At 47.4% G+C, this 18,591-nt stretch overlaps 1 protein-coding gene across 1 annotated transcript; it reads right to left on the bottom strand.

The window, feature by feature from the left end:
* Positions 1 to 385: 385 nt before the first annotated feature.
* LOC118094627 (uncharacterized) lies at positions 386 to 18,224 on the bottom strand. Its single transcript, XM_035135181.3, has 5 exons — positions 18,090 to 18,224; positions 12,022 to 13,170; positions 5,950 to 6,076; positions 4,141 to 4,194; positions 386 to 3,512 (listed from the first exon to the last, which is right to left on the bottom strand). Exons 2-5 carry the CDS (start codon positions 13,129 to 13,131, stop codon positions 2,188 to 2,190), a joined length of 2,616 nt encoding a protein of 871 aa, XP_034991072.2. The 5' UTR covers positions 13,132 to 13,170; positions 18,090 to 18,224; the 3' UTR covers positions 386 to 2,187.
* Positions 18,225 to 18,591: the final 367 nt, after the last annotated feature.

The following is an 18,591-nucleotide window of genomic DNA, read 5'->3' as shown; positions in this document are numbered from 1 at the left end:
GGTACAAATAAATCATCATCATCATCCCAGGCTATGCCCTTTACCAGCTCAGCTTCCCACCTCAAGTGTTTTTGCCTGGCTGGAATGTTTCCTTGAACTCGGATAATGCTCCTTGCTTCCCTGGATCGAAGATAGAGAGGGGAGTGCCAATGCAGAAACCAGCCGACCGAACAAAGATAGAATTCACATTTATTGCTCTTCACACTTTTAACTCTGGCCCACCCCAACCCCCAGCATGCAGTCCTCTAGCTGAACATTTTCCCTACCCGCTGCTCAGAGTCCTATTAATGATTTTTGTATTAGTGATTTTTAGTGAGGCGGGGGGGGGGACTGATGCTGCACCTACCTTCTCCTCCTCAAGACAGAAAATTGCACACAAGAAGCAGTTTGTAGAAACCATTTATTTTTAAGTTATTTCCAAAAATTGAGTTCATTCTTGCTTCTTTAGGAGGTTCAGAGTCTCAAATGTGGATCCAAAAGAGGAAAAGAAGAAATGCGGCTAAAGGTTGTTTTTGTGTGTGGGGGGGTGGGTGGGTGGGAGGGGTGCGCTGGGGCAGGAATACATTTTCCTATTTCCTTCACCAAGGGTCAACAAAGAGAGAATCTGAAGCCTAGAATGGGACATGGGTCTTCTCCTAGACTCCAACCGTTGTGGGGTTATTTGTGAGGCAGAGCCAAGTTCAAGCTCAAAATGCCCCTCCCTGCTCACAAAAGGCAGCAGGGCTGGGCACACCCCAATTCCTCCCTGTTCATCTCCAAAGATCTGCTTTCTTAGGCTGCAATCCTAAATGCACTTACTGAGGAGTAAAAGCCCTATTTAACATGGATCAAGATACCTTTGTCTTCCTCTCCAGCATTTAATCCTACGTTGGTGGCTGGACTGGTTTTCTGCTGAAACCTCTTGAAAACAGCCACTTATATAAGGCTGCAAAATAGCCCCCGTCCCCTAAGAAGGAAACCCTGCCCCCTTGATTTCCAGGAAGGGAAGGAGGAAATAGAAGTGCCTATCAAAAAGTGCTCTGGAGGGGAAAGTTACACAGCCAGCCCTGCTGTTAGGCAGCGGGACACAACTGCCTCAGGTGGCGGATAAAGAGGGGTGGGGCGCAGGCAGCGCTGTGTGCCACACGCCCAAGCTAACTTGCCGCCCTCAGGTATGCAGGATGCTGTCCTGTTGCCAGTGCTGGAGCAAGATGCAACCTCCAGCCTAACAGGCATGGGAGGAGGCGACCTTGCCTCGGGCAGCAAAGTGTCTTGGGCCAGCCCTGGGAAAGTACCGCTGATGACAAGGAAGGATCACTCCTGCTTCAGGCTCTTTTAAAAATCAGATTTATTAGTCAGAATCTTTCCATAAGAGAGGGGAAGAAGAGAAAGGAAAGGGGGATTTATTGGGAATTTGCCAGATTTCATCCAGAACCAGGCTCTGTGTGGAAAGGTGTTGGGGGGAATCAGGGAAGGTGCTGTTTTCCCTAGTGTTGCAAGTGCTGCAACCAGAGAAGCAGAGCTTGCCCAAATTCTCTCCCTTTTGCACATGAAACGCTCGGAAAGCAAAGGCGCCTTGTGCCACGCAGACACCCAGCCGCCCTTTGGCTCCACAGCATGCGCAGTCACCCTTCACGGCCCTCTCGTGGTGTGGACCCACTGAATCAACTCACTGTGTGTGGCAAAGCAGTCAAACAGGACAGAATTAGTTGGGAGAGGCGGGGAAGAAGGCTTCTGTCACATGATTCAGGAAACGGACAGTAGTGTTCTAGCTGCTGCAGGTAGCAAGGGAGACTCCCCCCCCCCCGTCCAACCTCCCCACAGGTTTTAAGTGCTCCCTGCAAATGCTACATGGGGGCAAAATCTAGAGTTAGAGCAGCGGGGCCGAACCTGGCCGCACAAGTATCCCAAACAGTTGCCCCATATTTTGGGCAACAGGAAAGTAGCACATGATCGATCAGAGATGGGTGTGTGGGCGTCCCTGTCCCAGAATCCTTTGCAACGTGATCCAACAAGGCTAGCTGTCCACTGCCGCACCACAAGGAACTCTGAGGCACTTGTGTCTCTGAACAGGTGGGGCAGCCACACCGAGCGGCAAACTTTCTCTGTTCTGCTCTGCGTGGAAAGGACTCGGGCGGCCAGATCCTGTGAGCACTGTCCCAGTCACCCATCCAAAGGTTCCTCCCCTACCCCCCTAGCATCCAAATTTCAGATTGTTACATGGATGGGGCTCTGGAGGTCGTCATCAAGGTTCTCCATGTCAGGCATGTTTGGCATGTCCGCTCCCCCGTTGGACTCTCTCAAGTGGATCCTCTGGTGGTAGATCATGCTGTGCCTTCGCCGGAACCTCACCCCACACTCCCCACACTGGTACGGTCTCTCCCCGGTGTGGATTCTCAGGTGGCGCGTCAAGTGAGACTGCCGGCCAAACCTTTTCCCGCACTCGACGCACGGGTAGGGCCTCTCCCCGGTGTGCGTGATCCGGTGGCGGGTCAGGTGAGACTGCCGGGTGAACGTTTTCCCGCACTCGGCGCAGGGGTAGACCTTGCTCCCCAGGTGGGTCTTCTGGTGCCTGGTGAGCCCGTACAGGTCGTGGAATATTTTCCCGCACTCCATGCACTGGTAGGACTCCTTCTCGGTGTGGGTTCGCTGGTGGGCGGCCAGCTCCGACGGCCAGATGAACCCTTTGCCGCACTCGGTGCAGAAATAGCGCTTCTCTCCCGTGTGGATTCTCTGGTGCGTGGCAAGTTCGGACGGCCACCGGAACGCTTTGCCACACTCCCCGCAGGCGTGGCGCTTCTCGGCCACGTGGCCTCCCAGGTAGGCGCCAAGAGGGGGCAGCTGGCCGTTGCCGTTCCTGCAGTCGGCGGCGAGCGGGGAGTTGTCGCCGGTGTGGATTCTCTGGTGCGCCGCCAGCTCTGACGGCCACTGGAACCCTTTCCCGCACTCGGCACAGAGGTAGTGTTTGTTTTTGTTGTGGGTTTTCTGGTGCGTGGCCAGTTCTGACGGCCACCGGAACCCTTTCCCGCACTCGGGGCAGAGGTGGGGCTTCTTGACGGTGTGCGGCTTGGCGCAGTCGGCAGCCGGAGGGGTCTTGTCGCCTGTGAAAAGGCTCTGGTGCATGGTGAATTCCGGCGGCCACTGGAACAGCCCCTCGGAATCCATGGCGTAGTGCGGCTGTTGGCCTGCATGGATCCTCTGGTGGATGGCGAGCTCCGTCGACCACCGGAACCTCTTGCCGCAGTCCGTGCAAACATGGCACTCCTCGCCCATGTGCGTCTTCTGGTGCCTGGTGAGGTGCGAGGAACGGCCAAACTGCTTCCCGCACTCGGCACAGTGGTAGGACTTTGGCCTGTTGTGAACTTTCTGGTGCAAGGCCAGCTCAGATTGGCACCGGAACCGCTTCCCGCACTCGATGCAGGGGTGGCGTTTCTCTCTCACTCGGATCCGCTTGGGGTTCAAGTGTTGCACCATCCCGTTGATCCTTTCTCCAAATTCGAACTGGCCGTCTGCTCTGCTGGGAGTCCTGGCACCTGGTTTGGGTGGTTGGGGAGCGGGAGAAGGCAAGAGAGAATTCACAAATTTCATAGGTATGAATTCTAGAGCTGTCACTCAATGAAAGCAATGATAGTCGACCAATGCATGTGTTTTAGATGGAGGTTTAAGGCCTGCAGTCCTGTTCACTATTATCTGGCAGCAAGTCCCACTGAATACAGTCGTACCTTGGTTCCCGAATGTAAGCCGTTCGAAAACCAAGGCGCGGCATTTGATTGGCTGCAGGAGCTTCCTGTACTCAATCAGATGCCGCAGAAGCAGCGCCTGATGTTCGGGTTCCACAGAACGTTTGCAAACCGGAACATTTACTTCCGGGTTTGCGGCGTCCGGGAGCCAAAACGTACGCGTACCAAGGCGTTCGAGAACCAAGGTACAACTGTACAGCGGGATTTACTTCAGAGTAAACATGAATAAGATTGCCCTGTAACTGGATTAAGTCAGCATACGAAAGAGAGGGGGAAAGAGAGATAAGTAATGCTAATTGCTTTGACATGATTTGTGTGTTTTTCACAGCAAGCACCGCCTTGGAAGGGACGTTTCCCCTTCTCTCTCCAACGTTAGAAAATGCATCTTCTAAGATGCGGCTTGCAATTCTGCAAGACCCACCTGAGCCTCCTTCCTCTGCTGAAGAATCCCACGTTGCTTCGGTGTCAGAAGAACCTGTGTAGGGAGAGGAAAGAGTCAGGTCCCACTGTGACATGCCCTCCGTCACACGCATCCACACAGTATAACATGATGTTTTGGACAGAGTGCCGATATGCCTTCCTCTGGATACATTTAACTCCATCCCACAAGTGCCCCAGAACTACAAAAGAAATTCATTGAAACGGGTCTGCAGTACAGACTGAGAACTAGAGAGGATCTCTCTAATGCACCTGAGGCAAGGGACCTTGAGAACTGTGTTCGTCTGCATGGCCGTGAAAAGTAGAAAGTGCACTCCGCGTGTTACTACCGTCTCATTTTTACAGAAACAAAAAGACCCAGACTTTTTTGTCCCTAGGCTGTTTCCTTCCCAGAAAGGTCTTCAAATGTTATACAATACAACCTTTCTGGTCATAGATATGCAGCCTCATAGAAGTGAACCAGTTGTAAAATGTGCAAAAGCTATAGAGATTCATATGCAGCTTTCTGTGGGGTACTGCTTTCAGTGTTGATGTTTGTTTAAACAGCTAGCACTGAAAAGTGTACGGTTAGCATGCTTTCTCATATCTTTTGTGGTTCTTTTCTACCAGTTGTATAGAATCATATATTTGTTTTTGGAATTTGAAGGTCTGTGGGCTACTAAATAAACTTTACTGGGGTTCAGTTAAGGCCTAAAGACCTAGATCAAGTAGGAAGGTCTAACGCCAAACCTGCTCAAACCAGAAACTCACTTCAAACTACGGTTTTCAGTTCTGGCAGGCAGCAGCCCAATGGTTTGCACAAACCAGTTTGGATGATTTGGGTGACACAGCAAAGTGGTTTGTACGAAACTGGAGAGTGAAATTAAACTCACAAAGGAAGGAGGGAGGAGGCTTACATCTGATCATCCAAGCCATAGTTTGGAGGATAATCCCAACCATTCGAGTGTGATGCTAGCCATCACCCTAACCTTGAAAGTAGGGTGAGAATAAAGGTATAGCTCAAGGGTGGGGAGTTTGTGGCTTTCAAGAAGTGTGTGAACTCCCATTAGCCCCAGCCAGCAGGGTCAGCAGTTGGGTGTAATGAATTGTCAGGTATAATGGGAACTGCAGTTCAACAACACCCTCGGCATACTTTAAGGGGGTGGGCTTACAGGGAGCAGCCACCCCCCATCAAATCCAGCTCCTCTAACGGCTTGGACAGCAGCGGAAGGACAGGAGAAAGGAAGCAGGAAGTGAGCGGAGGGGGCCGGGGCTGCAGCCTGTGATATCAGCAAGGGAGGGGCCAGTAGAAAGTTCCAGCGGGGAAACAGCAGAGGAGCGTCCTTTCAAATTCACCCCGGAACTGAGGCGATCAACGGCTCGCAAAACGCAGGGGGAGGATATTTGGGGTCCCCAAACTACTCTGCTGGGGGAGGAGCCGAAAGGTGCCATTGGGAGAATCTGATAGCACTGAGTAGACAGGTTTTCCTGAAGCTCTTGCTTTGTAAATAGCTTGCATAATAAAAGCACTAAAGACAAGATGGTTTGGAGTGTCGTTGCTTGAGGGTAGCCAGCAACCTCCCTGACACATACATAATAGGTAAAGGCATTTGTGTACCGAAGAGAAGTAGGTCAAGGAGCTAAGCCAGGCTTCCTCAACCTCGGCCCTCCAGATGTTTTTGGCCTACAACTCCCATGATCCCTAGCTAGCAGGACCAGTGGTCAGGGATGATGGGAATTGTAGTCTCAAAAACATCTGGAGGGCCAAGTTTGAGGAAGCCTGAGCTAAGCACAGGGAAGAGAGGATTCTTACCCAGCAAACAGATATCCACATCGCCCCTCTGCTCGGCCTCCATGCATGCATCTCCCTGTTCGGCATCTGACAGGGCTTGGTCATCATCGGGGAAATTCACAACCACCTCCTCAAATAGGTCTGAATCCTGAAATAAGCAGAGAGACACATTCAACAAAAAGATCGATCAAAGGCTGTTTAATGTTAAACTAGCTAAACAAACGAACAGACAAAAAAGTAGGGCTTTTAGCATGGCTGCCTCTGTTCTGTGGAATAGCATTCCTGTCCAGGTAAGACAGGTGCCCACTAGCGACCCTTTCCAGAAACAGCTGAGGACATCTTTGTTCCGACAGGCTTTCCCAGCTGGCTAAGTGGGTCTTTGCCACAAGTGTCTATTTTGTATGGTTTTTAATACACCATTTTTAATTATCTGTAGTGTATATCACCTTCAGATGGTTGTTTAGAAAGCGATTAATAGATCAGTATAGTCGTACCTTAGAAGTCAAATGGAATCCGTTCCGGAAGTCCATTCGACTTGCAAGACATTCAAAAACCAAAGTGCGGCTTCCGATTGGCTTCAGGAAGCTCCTGCAGGCAATCGGAAGCTGCGGAAGCCCCATCGGATGTTTAGCTTCCAAAAATAGTTCGCAAACCAGAACAATCACTTCCTGGTTTGCGGCGTTCGGGAGCCAAAATGTTCGAGAGCTAAGCTGTTCGAAAACCAAGGTACGACTGTAATGGTAATTGTTTTGGAAAGGTGGGGAGAGGAAAGCAACTAAATCCAGCTGCCATCCCATGTACTACAATTTGGCTTTAATAATGTATTTAGCTCTGCCTTGATTCATTAGAAGCTGCACAAAAAGCAGAACTCTATGGTACAGTTCTTACTAGACTGTACCATTTTACACTGTAAGCAGGGGGATACCCCAGATTATTTGTGCTTTTATCTTGTATTTTTATGCTGTGAACTGCCCTGAGATCTATAGATGAAGGGTGGTATACAAATTTTAATAATAATAATAATGTACAGAGAAGAGCAGGAAATTTGGGAGTAGGCATTTCACTCGGATATGCATTCCCCTACTAGCAGTCTAAAGATTAACAACCCAGTAAATTGTAACATGTGATTCTGCTGATAGCATAGCTTGGCTGCAATTCCACCCGTATGAGCTCTTTTGGAAATGTAGATTTTATAAGTGCTCTTCTAGGATGCGCCAAGGCAGCTTCATTAAGATGGTTTTTAAGCGACAATAGGACAGCCACCCCATGAACCGCTATTCCTCAGCCTAGAGTTGAACGTGATACATCGCACTGAACTGCCCTCAAGGTGGCTCACAAAATAAAATTAGCACACTAAACACACACACACAGAATACAAAGAACAAGCCAGAATTGAGATCCTGGAATTTTTGCTAGGGCTAACAGATGCTATGTTAAAGTCCATATTCTGCATTTCATTGGCATGCAGATTCCAGAACTCTGGAAGGGTGGAGGAAAAGGCTGGGACTTCTTTGCTTCATATCCTAAGAATTGGAAGGCAAAACTCTGCCTATTGTGTGCTCTCTGCTCTCCATCTGCTTCTTGATTTCCTGCAGGAAACCTGCACACACACACACACACAGAATTTTGTCAGTTGTGCCCTTCTGTCAAATCACACAGATGACTGGTGCAAATCCATCATTTCTGATGCAAAGCCACAATTCCTGACTGCAACCGGGGGGGTGGGGGGTGGGCTCCCTTAGCAAACAGCTCTTTTCTTCCTCCCCCCTAATATGCCTCAGCCTGGGAGAGGAGACATCTTGCCTACAGTGTTGGCTTGTGGAGAATGGCAGATGGCCAGCTACTAGGAGGAAACCCTTTGTCTCTGGGCTGCAGGACTACAACTCCCAAAAGCCTTTGTGTGGATTTCGGTGAATCTACTGTGAGCGGCAGGTGCAAAAGTCCTCTGGGGTTTGTAGGCAGCCATAACAGTGTTTGTAGGGGACCGGAGGACTGAAGAGGGAAAGCTGGGAATAAGAGATAAGAGGCGCAGCTCTGAATGAGAGATGGCTTTGTAGAGGCTGCCTGAGGTCCTGAAAATAAGAGGAGTCTTAATGGCCAGAGGAAGGCATAAAGAGACGGGAGGCTTCAGAGTTGATTCAATATATTTTGGTGCCTCATGCACACAGCTCAAGCTGGAAAACTATAAAAATAAACAAAACTATTGACTATTTGTTCTCTTTGGTGTCACCCAGCAATACGGGTTTTCCAGAAAATTTAAAACGGGGGGATATCTTCCTTTGTAAATTACCGTAGGGCAATTTGTGTTGGAGAATTTCCAGTTTGCATCAGAAAATTTCCTGATACCCTAGAGAGCAATCTAATTTAGCATGTTTATTTGACTTGTGTTTGGTAAACAAAGCTATCTTTTTTTAAAAAAACCTTCTAAACAGCCACACTTGCAAATATTTATTTGCAACTGGCACCCATTCATTGTTTACAAATCAACTTGCAAAATGGGGAGAGGGGGGAATTCCCTGGAAAAATTGCCTCCCCAAATACCTGATGGTAGCCCCAAAAGTCACCACTCCTTGAGGGAAACTGCCCTGCACAGCCGAATGGAAGGGAAGCCCTGAGGGACACTGAGGAGGGAGGCAGAAGAAAGACCCGGATTTGATGTTAACAAGAGCAGGACAAACATAGTGCTGCCATTCACACCCTTTGACCTGGATTCCTTACTCCTGGAATCCCAGTTATTTGCAATTACTCTGCTGTTAAGGAAGACACCCACTAGGTGCCTCAGAAAGCAGCAGTCCCTTCTCCTTACCAGACATCTCTATCCTCTGCAATGCCTAATACAGGCATCCCCAAACTTCGGCCCTCCAGATGTTTTGGACTACAATTCCCATCTTCCCCGACCACTGGTCCTGATAGCTAGGGATCATGGGAGTTGTAAGCCAAAACATCTGGAGGGCCACAGTTTGGGGATGCCTGGCCTAATATAATGTAATGTCCACAGAAGGCCAGTGTTGTGACATCAACACCATTTGAATTTGGCCTGTTCTGGTTCCACTTCGCTGGCTGCTACTTAGGGGCAAGTGGGAAAACTTGGAACGGCGTGACGTCATGTCTGCCATTTTGTATTGCTAGGCAGTACCAGGAGAAGTAGGGAGACATCATCATCATCATCACTTTTAATTTGTATACCGCCTTTCTATCATACAATACTCAAAGACACGAGGGCTGTTATTGTTGAAGGTAGCCATGACTCCTCTGTAACAATTAGTTCTGACAAGACTAAAGATTTGACAACTGCACCAGCCAAGGCAGAAAATATGGAATATATCGTGTGTTATGTGAAATAATAAAAACATAGCATTTTTAAAAGAAGCAGAGTAATAGTAATAGCAACAAAAAGCTTTGTGGAAGAGCTCCCTGGCATCTTGATAAAAAATAAAAATAAAAACACCTCATAGCAGGTGAGGCAGAAGAGACCTGTCACCTGAGACCCCAAAGCGCCTCTGCTAAGTCAGAGGTGACAATACTGGGCTACAGTGACAAATATTCTGGCCGCGGTGCATAACAGTTTCCTACGTCCCAAACCATATCCACATTTTAATTACACCAAAGGGCAGAGATTAAAGCAACCAAGCTTTAATTACCAAGCGTTTCGGCTCATTTCGATGCAGCCAATGCGGAAGAAGCCACTGCCTTGGTAATTTTACCGTGCAATCCTATACAACAGGATTGGGGCAACTTTGGCAGGGGGCGTCATGAGGACGCCAAGCGACTGATAGGCGTGTGGTCTCACCCGCCTGTCAAAGCTGACCTATGGGGAGAAGGGAGGGGTCTGCTTCACCTGTGCATTCCCTGCAGAGAATATGCTGGAGAAACAGCAGGATCGAACCATGCCCCCTGCCTATCAGCTGACGTCACCCAGGTGGGAGGAAATGGCCTCATCGGCTGGTGGCCTGGAGGTTCCCCACACCCGCTAAACATGTCTGCTCAACTTCATTGAATTCGAATAGGGCTCCCTAAATTTATTTATAAGCGTTTCTAAACTGCTTAATATTTTAAGATCTCTAGGCAGTATGCAAATACAAAACATTAAAAAAACAAAAAAATTCCTTCAGTAGCACCTTAAAGACCAACTAAGTTTTTATTTTGGTATGAGCTTTCGTGTGCATGCACACTTCTTCAGATACCCTGAAGAAGTATCTGAATTGGTATCTGAAGAAGTGTGCATGCACACGAAAGCTCATACCAAAATAAAAACTTAGTTGGTCTTTAAGGTGCTACTGAAGGAATTTTTTTATTTTACTTCGATCCAGACCAACACGGCTACCTACCTGTAATTAAAAAAACAGAATGCAAAAAAGAAAGATGCAACATAAAAAGCTGTAAAACTGTAGTATTACAGGTGAAACTCGGAAAATTAGAATATTGTCGAAAAGTGCATTTAGTTCAGTAACGCAACTTAAAAGGTGAAACCAATATATGAGATAGATGCATGACATGCAAAGCAAGATATGTCAAGCCTTTATTTGTTGTAATTGTAATTATTTGTCAATAGGCGGGTCAAATATAAATGGAATGTAATTAATGAAATGTAATAGCGATGTTTATTTTTGTATTATTGCAACTACAGTGGTGCCTCGCTAGATGAATTTAATTCGTTCCATGGGTCTTTTCTTATAACGAAAAATTCATCTAGCGAATCCCATAGGAATGCATTGAATTTTTTTTGAATTTTTTTTTTGCCCATAGGAACGCATTAATTGAATTTCAATGCATTCCTATGGGAAACCACGATTCGCTAGACGAATTTTTCATAAAACAAATTCGTTTAGCAAGGCAACCTCCGCTCGAAAAATCCTTTCGTTAAGCGGAAATTTCGTTAAGCAGGGCATTCGTTAAGCGAGGCACCACTGTATTTGTTATATTACTGTGGAATTTCCAAAAGAAAGCATTTGTAAAAATTAAAAGAAAAATAAAAAATAATAAGTTGCATTACTGAAATAAATGCACTTTTTGAAGATATTCTAATTTTCCGAGCTTCACCTGTAGAATCTGAAGACCTGGATCCTGGGCATTATCAGGTCATGGGCCTCATTCTGTATGAACCTATCCAAAGTATTACGTTCAGCTGACAAAATACTGCGGATGAGTCCAAATTATCCAGAAACTAAACTGGTTTACCCACAAGGCAGAGGTTTTTCGGTGACTGCTCTAAAACGCCCTTCCACAGGCTAAATGTTTTACTCCCTCCTCCCTCCTGGCATTCCAGAAGTAAATAAAAGCTCTGGGGACTTTGCTGTGCTTTGAGGGCTTAGCACAAAATACATACTCCCATTGTTTGATTGTTTTATTATAGCAGCTTTCAGCCCAGACACTGAGGTCCTGCTCTGGTGGTTGCCGTGAAGTTACAGGGAACCAGGCAGACAGCCTTCTTGGTGGTGGCATCTGCTCTGAGGAATGTCATCCTGTCAGATGTCGAGGAAATAAATACTATAAAACTTTTACAAGACATCTGAAGGCAGAAAGTTTTTAATGATTCATGTTTTATTATGTTTTTATATTCATTGAAAGCCACACACAGTAGCTGGGGCAACCTGTTCGGATAGGCAGGGTACAAATAATTTTTTAAAAAGATATAAATAGTATAAAACTACATAACACAACAACAACAGTTTTATACTATTTATATCTTTTTAAAAAATGTTTGTGAGGCTGATTGTACACGATTCTGAGAGCCTTAGCTGGAAAACAAATATGTCATCTTTAAACAGAGATTTTATATCATCTTATGCAAACTGCTGGGGATTTTCTTATCAAGTGGTATATAATTTTTTTAAATATAAATAAACAAAATAACCATTAGCCACAGCAATAACAACATCGTAAAGGCAGCCCATGCCCCAAGGACAAAATGTGCCCGTCACACCTGCCCCCCATCCGTTGCTAGAACCCCACCGCCATTTCCTTCCCATCTCCGCCATAGGTATGGGCCCATCTCAGCAGGTCAAGCCCTCACAAAGAAACTTGTCCCATCTGTGTGCCACAAGATGGTCCTTGGGGTGAGAAAGGGGGTGGGGGGTATGAAAACCATCTCACCTCCTCGTCTGCTCTCTCTGCCTCTTGCTGCTTCGACAGGAACTCCTCCGCCAGGGCCACGGCCCGTGCGCAAGTGTCCGGGCTGCATTCCCACACGCGGCTCCGAATCCCCGGAGGTAGAACCGCCAGGAACTGCTCCAGGATCAGGACGTCCAGAATCTGCTCCTTGGTGCGGTTCTTTGGCTTCAGCCAGTGGTTGCAAAGCTCCCAGAGCTGACCGCAAGCCTTCCGCGGCCCCTCCTTCTCTTGGTAGCAGAACTGCCGGAAGCGCCGGCGGGCCGTCTCTAGGGTGAAGCCGCCTACTCCCGAGGTGGACGTCCGCGTCTTCCCGATGCTCCCTCGGTCCGCATTGCCTGGTGTACTGGGCTGGGTTTCTTGCTGGCTCTCCTCTGCGTACGGAGCTGTCCACGGGGAGGAGGCAGGGTTCTCCGCTGGCTCTAACGCCGTAGTAGAGAAGGCCCCCGACTCAACGTTTATGGGTGCTGCCTCAGTCGCTGGGGAAGCATCTTGTGTTGGTGGCGGCGGCTGCACAGTTGCAGGAGGCGGAGCTCGTGGGGCCTGAGACACCTCCTCCCACTGAACTTCCCAGCGCTGAGGTTGTGGGGCTTCTTCTAGGGCCTCCGGCTCAACGGCGGGTGGCACCTCCAAGCCCAGAAGTTCCTCCACAGTCCCAGTGCACACCACAAGTAGGGAGTCATCTCCTTCCTCTGCGCCCACAGCCTCTCGTACAGGCCCTGTTGGATTCTCCTCATCCTCATCTTCCTCCTCCTCACCTCCTTCTTCATCTTCTTCTTCCTCCTCCTCTTCTTCTTCCTCCTCCTCCTCTTCTTCTCCCTCTACTTCTTCCTCTTCCTCCTCCTGCTCTTCCTCTCCTTCCGCTTCCACCACGACTTCCGCCTCCGCTTCCGGCTCCTCCTCCTCCTCTTCTTCTTCCTCCTCCTCGATTGTGATTTCCGGGTACACCCCCTGATCAAGTAGCACTTTAAAATGGAGATCCAGCTCTCCTGGTCCCTGCTCGGGCTCCATTTTGTCTTCCAAAAGGTAGGCCGACTTCTCCCAGTTGTAGACGGAGGTCTGGCCACCGAGGCCCCAAGTCTCACATGCAAACATGGCGGGAAACTAGGAAGTGTTTACAGGGGCGTTGTCTCCCTGAAAGAGGGTGGGGGAAGAAAAAAAAAGAAGGCTATCACCCAGTTTTAAGAAACCTGAGTCATTAAATCAATTGAAAGTCATTTTCCTGAATTGGGTATATGAATAAGAGCAAGAGTTCTGAAGAAAAACAAAATACTTTTGTTTTTAGGCGATGCGATGCACGTGCCGGGCCATCTTAGGTAAAACATTCTCTCCTCTGTGTGAGAGAAGAGGGAACACCTCTTCTAAGAAGGTACCAGCTGCCCAGTTTTTGTATTGCTATAGTTTTGCATATAATAATAATAAAAATAACCTGCCACTTCATTAATGGTGGATACTTCAAAATATGTTTATAACTGATTAACGAAACTGATTCAATGAAACTTTGCAGTCCGTTTAAAAGGGGGGGGGCAGAGGAAGAGGGGAAGTTGAGGGGGAAAACAGCCAGAGTTGAGGAACATCTTCCTTACACAGCCACCCCTAACTCCACCGCAAATGGCCCAGGGAGAAATTGTTAGGATGGCCATCAGTATAATCTCCTCCCAGTTTGATTCCAGAAGAGAGATAAAGTACACACAACCACTGTTACTCTGCTTCACTCATGGCTCTCTCTCTCTGAGCCGTTCTGCACATTTAGAATCTTCACCTAGCCCACATACTGCACCTCTTCAAGAGGCAGGTAGAAAATCAGACTACGGAGTGATTCCCCAAGGCCAAAAACGCCATGTCCCTGGATACTGGAATGTTAGACAGAAGAGTTATTATAGCCTAGCCTTCTCTGTTCTGTGCATAGGGAATTTCTTATTATGGTGCACATTCACACATGCAACACCTTCACCCCCAGCATTTCACAACGGGACAGCCTTCGCAGGGTTCTGTGTCTTCTGGCCAGATGGATAAGAGAACGGCAAGTACATCTACTGCAACACAAGACAAATGTATTTTCCCAGCTTGGAAATATGGTGCAGCACTCTGGAGGCTATAGCAAGGCCAGGAAGTGCCATTCATTTGCCATTTAGCTACTTGCCCAACGAAAGCAGCAGACTTCATGGCTCTGCTGCTGCTTTTCTCTCTCTCTCTCTCTCCCTCTCCCCTTTTCAGAGGCTCAAGTTCCCATTTGTTTGTACAGTGCCATACACAGTGCTGATAGGGTGGTACAAAGAAAAATAATAATTTATTAAGCCAATATAGCACAGTGGCTGGAATGTCTGCACTCAATTAAACATTAAAATTTCAGAGTACTGGGTTTGACCTCAGGTGATTTCCCCGATTTTCAAAATTGTGCAAAAATTTCTTTGCAGTTCTGTTTTAAGTCCTTGGTCACATATGATCACACAGACCCCCGTTTGGTGTGACTTAGCATTACGTCCGAACCTAGGGCTCATGGTTTGTCTTGCTGTAGCCAAAGTTTGTTATTGGCTTACTGGCCCATGGTTAGTCTGGAGCAGGCTTCCTCAAACTCGGCCCTCCAGATGTTTTGAGACTACAATTCCCATCATCCCTGACCACTGGTCCTGCTAGCTAGGGATCATGGGAGTTGTAGGCCAAAAACATCTGGAGGGCAGAGTTTGAGAAAGCCTTGTCTGGAGGAACAGGGGTTTATTGTAACACTAAGCCAAACCATGGCTTAGCTCTGTATGCCGCAGGAGGAGGAGGACCACTGGAAGAGAGACGTAGCTGCTATTTCCCCTCAAAGTACCTGCACACTCATTCATTCATGTTTAGCCATGGTTTGGCTTAGTGTTACAAGCAAATGAGGCCACGGATGAACTCTCCCCCCCCGCCCCGCCCCCCCATTTCTACTCCCCTTAGGATGATGACACCTGTTGGCATTTGGTAAGTACCTCAAATACAGACGCCTCCAACATCCTTCAGTATCAAGAATATTCACAAATATTTCCTCCTATTAACTATGACGCACCTCTGCATGTGGTCAGTCTCACAGCTCAATAAACAAAGCAACTGTAAGCAGCAATGGTAAGTTGTATAGGAATGTAGGAACTTTATACTAGCAATTGATACATTGTGCTTACAGATGACTATGTACCAAATTCTAACTTGCAAAAAAGCAACAAAAATGGAAACTTTCCACATTTACAATTAGCTAAAGGACAAGTACTAGGAAATGTTCCCACCCTCTCACCATAATTTTTCATTTCAACAAATGCAATCTTTATTTCCCCTACCCCCACCAGTGTTGAAAAAGTGTTGTTCATCCTCAGGTGAAAAAGCTAGGTGCCAAATGGCTCCTTAAAACAAGGTTACAGTCATCAAAACAGAACGTCTACTTGCCATTTGGGGGGTAAGATGGATCTAAAGTCTTATACAGTGGTGCCTCGCTGAATGAAATTTCTGCTTAACGAAAGGATTTTTCAAGCGGAGGTTGCCTCGCTAGACAAATTCATTTTATGAAAAATTCGTCTAGCGAATCGCGGTTTCCCATAGGAATGCATTGAAATTCAATTAATGTGTTCCTATGGACAAAAAAAAATTCAATGCCTTCCTATGGGATTCACTAGACGAATTTTTCGTTATAAGAAAAGACCTGTGGAACGAATTAAATTCGTCTAGTGAGGCACCACTGTATTTCAAAAGACTGTCTGACACCTGGCTAGTTCAGATGAAAACCTCGAGTTAGGTTAAGAACTCTGAGAACTTAAAGAAGAAAAGTCGTTTTATCCAGGGACAGTCCACATATATATTGCCCTTTTCCTACTTCTTTTTCTCAGTGGTGACAGGGACCATTCATAAGGTAAGAATATTATTCACAGCCGTGAGCAGGGCAGTGGGGTGGGGTGAGGACAAGATACAACAATTAACTATAACACTGTTCATTGGTCTTGCACAAGCTGCACAGAAAAAGGATTTTGGTTCCTGAAATTCATTCTGATTGTGTTGCAAGTGGCCAATAGCAAAAATGTGCTTGGTGCCTGGCTAATTTCGAACACTGTTCATCAACATATTTTCATCAAACCTCACAATAATAATAATAATAATAATAATAATAATAATAATAATAAAGTGATTATTAAGTTGATAAAACGGGGTTTTTTTACTGCAAAATGGAGTGGAGGCATATACACCCTTTCAATTAAAGTAATTCTATATTCAGTAATATTAACACTGGAGGTTCCTTTCCCTCAATATTTCTTTAAAAAGATTCACCTAGATCATGCATGTCCAACCAGTCGATCGCAATCTACAGGGCAACCGTGTGTTGTCTGTGGTCGATCATGTTTGATTGCGTGATCCTGAGCAATCTATCCCCCCCAAAAAAGAAGCTCAACAACTTTGGCTCATTCACTCCCCCAAAAGCTCAACAACTCTGGTCAATCCAATGGGTAAATCACTGCCAGTTTATTTACAGTGGGAGTAGATCGCAGTTTCTTGGAAGTTGGACGTGCCTGAGCTAGATGTTTCCAGATCTGCCCCCCCCCCTAAAAATTTCAAAACATGAACAGAAGCAAGATTAGCACTAATAATCTTTTGGAAAACAAAGCAGATGTTACAAAAGGAGCACCTTTTATATGCACATTTGGACATACAAAATTATACATAAAGGGAGATAAATCTTAAAAACAGAAATACACTCATCCTTCCAATGTGTTTCAGCTGCAAAATTCACACTGACAAATCTTCATAGCAGACTTTAAGAAATGAGTCAAAGTATTGGAACCACTGGGAAGAATCAAAATTAGCTTCAAAGACTTTTCACCTGGGAGTTATAATAGCAGACTTGAAGCACAAATATTTAGAGTCAAATCTATGCCCAAAGGATTCCCAAACTGCATTGCAAGTGATCCAAGCAGTCCCTGCATGGCTGGGCCACTAACTAATGAACACTAATGCCACAGAAGCCACAGAGTGGCAGCAGAAGTGGGGGGTGGTAGAGAGGGGGGGAGCCAGGGCCTCTTGGGGGAAATGAGCATGTTTACTAATGGTGAGAACATAGTTGATCTATTACCGCCTCCCTGCTCACTTTAACAGAACGACTTAGATCAGACATTCCATTATTTGTTCACTATTAGGGTGGTGCACTTGATTGATCTATTAATTAATTGGCAAAAGGATTACTGTGCTAACTCAAAAAGGGGGGGAGCTGAAGTGGTGATTCGTCCCCTTGTCATTTTTGTTAGGTTGCTTCTACTAAACAGGAAGCACCCTCCTCTTTCCAAAGACCAGGGTAAGGCAATCAGCCACCCACACCCCCTATACAAAGTGGGGTGCACCCCGCTCCCCACCATCGGACACAGAGAAACAGCCCCCCATCTCCATCTTTCTAACCTTCTTCCTTCCCAGATGACTCAACTTTCCACCTCTCACTCCCCCCCCCAGCCACCCATATCTTAGTTTCCTGCCCTCTTTCTCCTACCAGAAACATTTATGCCCAGCCCTCCCCTGAGAAGGGTCTTATACCCCCCACCTCCCATGTGGCTGAAAAAGGCCACCTTCCTGCGACCACCACCCTTCCCAAGAACAAAAAAAGGACCTTGACCATTCATTGCCCGGCCTTTCTCCCGCCCCCGAGCCCATCCCTTCGCCCTTACGCACAGCTCCCCCTGCCTCTCCACCCCATCGCAGCAGAGAGAGGCCGTGGTGCATTTGCCAGCCCTCCCACTAGACTCGCCCCCCCCCGGCCACCCCGAAACCGAGACAAGGGGAATGCAGCCATTTTGCCTCTTTGATGTGGCTGGGGGTGGGAGGGGCAAAGAAATGGCTCATGTTGCGCTTCTCGCTCGCTCTCCCCTGCGCTCCCAGCAAGCAGCCCACCCCCCTTCCAATCTGTGACATCTACCTAGGATTTTGGGGGACCAGGAAAAGCCCCCCCTCCAAATCCAGCCCACCCACCGCCCTCCCCTCCCCTCCTCCCCCACCCCCGTCCCCGCCTTGCACGTGGCTTTGCAAAATGGGGAGGGGGGCTGACCGCTGCAACTCACCCCTTCGGCGAGGAGAGCCGGTCTTCCGTCTCCCACCCCTTGCACCAGATGCGGATACTTGGGGGTGTTGCAACCCCCAACCTCTCTCTCTTCCTTGCCCCCCCTCCTCCCCCCAAAAAGGCGGAGCAGGAAGGCGCCTCCTCCTCTTCCTCCCTCCCCACGTGGGCGCCAGGGCATTAACCCTTTGCGCGCTTCGGACGACCGCCGCTCATCAACGCGCAAATCAGATGCATGTTCCTCCAGTTTATGGTCATTTTCTTATCGTGGATTTATAGGAGCCGAACCAGTGTGCAAAGTGGCATCTTTTTTTGGGGGGGCGACCCCCCACCTTTTCTAATGCAGGAAAACGTATTTCGAAATAAAATCCCTACGCATTAGAAATAATAATAATAATAATAATAATAATAATAATAATAATAATAATAATAATAATAATAATAATAATAATTTCACTTCTGAGATTTTCCAACGCTGCTCACAGGAAATTCTTTCTCCAGCGTGG

The sequence above is a fragment of the Zootoca vivipara genome, chromosome 12, assembly GCF_965207765.1.
Source record: "Zootoca vivipara chromosome 12, rZooViv2.hap1.1, whole genome shotgun sequence".
Taxonomy (NCBI): domain Eukaryota; kingdom Metazoa; phylum Chordata; class Lepidosauria; order Squamata; family Lacertidae; genus Zootoca; species Zootoca vivipara.
The sequence above is the reverse complement of the archived record's forward strand: the minus strand, read 5'-3'. Positions and strand labels throughout refer to the sequence as shown.

Coding starts and splice junctions, on each gene's coding strand:
- LOC118094627 (XM_035135181.3), bottom strand. CDS start 13,131: ATGTTTGCATGTGAGACTTGGGGCCTCGGTGGCCAGACCTCCGTCTAC. Junction 6,077..12,021: donor CAGAGAGAGCAGACGAGGAG/GTGAGATGGTTT, acceptor TGCTTATTTCAG/GATTCAGACCTATTTGAGGA. Junction 4,195..5,949: donor TGTGGATATCTGTTTGCTGG/GTAAGAATCCTC, acceptor CTCCCTACACAG/GTTCTTCTGACACCGAAGCA.